Source organism: Etheostoma cragini, chromosome 21, assembly GCF_013103735.1.
Source record: "Etheostoma cragini isolate CJK2018 chromosome 21, CSU_Ecrag_1.0, whole genome shotgun sequence".
In the NCBI taxonomy this organism is placed as follows: Eukaryota; Metazoa; Chordata; class Actinopteri; order Perciformes; family Percidae; genus Etheostoma; species Etheostoma cragini.
Genome location: NC_048427.1, coordinates 3,322,509 through 3,324,067, shown reverse-complemented (window position 1 = coordinate 3,324,067; position 1,559 = coordinate 3,322,509). Strand labels below are relative to the sequence as shown.

Below are 1,559 nucleotides of genomic sequence, written 5' to 3'. Positions count from 1 at the left end.
TACGTGAGAGTGTGATATATCTAAATGTTTGTGCATCAGAGCCTGAACAAGGCCCTTCTTATGTCTGTTGTTTGATTTTATTACAAATCTGTATTCCTTTTGTTAATGTAACAAGAAGAAAAGCAATAAACAAGATTTTATTTGCTGGAGAAACTCTTCTTTTTATTGGCTTTTACAGGTATAAAAAATAAAAAAATAAAGTTGATCAAGAACACATTTATAAAAACACTGTTTGTATAACAAGTCAGTATATAAATAATCAATAAATACATAAATACATAAATTAATGAATCTGACAGAAAACACAGGTTTTAGTCATTTTAAGCAAATAATAAATAATAATAAATAAGCATGTTGATCGGCATAGAAAAATACATGATCAATACATACACACACATCTCAACAATAAATAAATCAATATGTTAATAAATAAATAGATGCTGCATGTGAGCAAATAAATGAAGCCATTGTTAACGTGACAGATTTTTGTTGGGCACCAGAGATAAAACCAGCTGTTCTACTCGGATCAGATGGGTCTTCATTTCCTCCCGGACCAGCTCCCAGGCTTCAGCACTGTGGCCCTGCAGACCGAAATACATATCAGCATTATTAATACATCATGGATAGATAGATAGATAGATAGATAGATAGATAGATAGATAGATAGATAGATAGATAGATAGAGATATAGAGAGATAGATAGATAGAGAGATAGAGAGATAGATAGAGAGATAGAGAGATAGACTTACCATTCGCTCCAGGACATGGTCTGAGAGCCTCTTGAAATACATGTGCAGCTTCTTGTTCTTCTTCTTGTGGCTGTGGCCCTGAATCTAAATGACAAATGACAAGGAAAACATATATTTTACATATATTTTAGAAAGTTGCATCCCAGTCCCTATCGGCCTGTTTACAGACACGTAACCCTGGCACATCGAGCAGGACTTCAATGTTACAGAAATCCAATTAAAGTTCTACTTACACAGGAGTGGAGGCCGTCAGCCTGCTGGGTCACAGCAATGAGAAAGTGCTCCACTGTGTTCTCCTCCCATGATGCAGAGCGGTGCTCCTCCTCAAACAGGGAAACCATCTCCTCCAGAATCTGAACTGTGAAACTCAGTTTGTCCTCAGCCTGGAAGAAGAAGACCATTCACAGATTACAATAGGAAAATATTGATCTAACAGATACACATTTCTTTGAAAATCAACTCATGTCTTTGTCTTCTGATAATTCTTAGAACCGTTGAGGCTGACTTACTGATGCTTTGGACGCCTGGGTGTACAGATGGTTAGGGAAGTCCACTTCATCCCCAGTGGTGTTAGTGGAATTATTAGCCTGCATCACACACACACACACACACACACACCATGAAGTAAACAGACAGTACAGTAAACTCATTCAATGACTTTAAAGAACATAATAAAGAAGTCCACTTACCATCGTATCTATTAGAGCCAAAGCCTTAGTACTGTGCTGTCTGAATTTATGATGCATCCATCTGCAGCTCAGCGAGGAGCCGGCACTGGACAGACTGAGAGACAGGCACACAAAGAAGACC

The 1,559-nt window shown here is 37.8% G+C and overlaps 1 protein-coding gene across 1 annotated transcript; it reads right to left on the bottom strand.

The window, feature by feature from the left end:
• Window positions 1–370: 370 nt before the first annotated feature.
• On the bottom strand, window positions 371–1,552 carry ifnphi4 (interferon phi 4). The gene is made up of 5 exons (XM_034860103.1): window positions 1,439–1,552; window positions 1,259–1,336; window positions 983–1,132; window positions 750–833; window positions 371–581 (listed from the first exon to the last, which is right to left on the bottom strand). The coding sequence occupies exons 1-5, from the start codon at window positions 1,493–1,495 to the stop codon at window positions 471–473; spliced, it is 480 nt and encodes a 159-aa protein (XP_034715994.1). The 5' UTR covers window positions 1,496–1,552; the 3' UTR covers window positions 371–470.
• Between the last annotated feature and the right edge of the window lie 7 nt (window positions 1,553–1,559).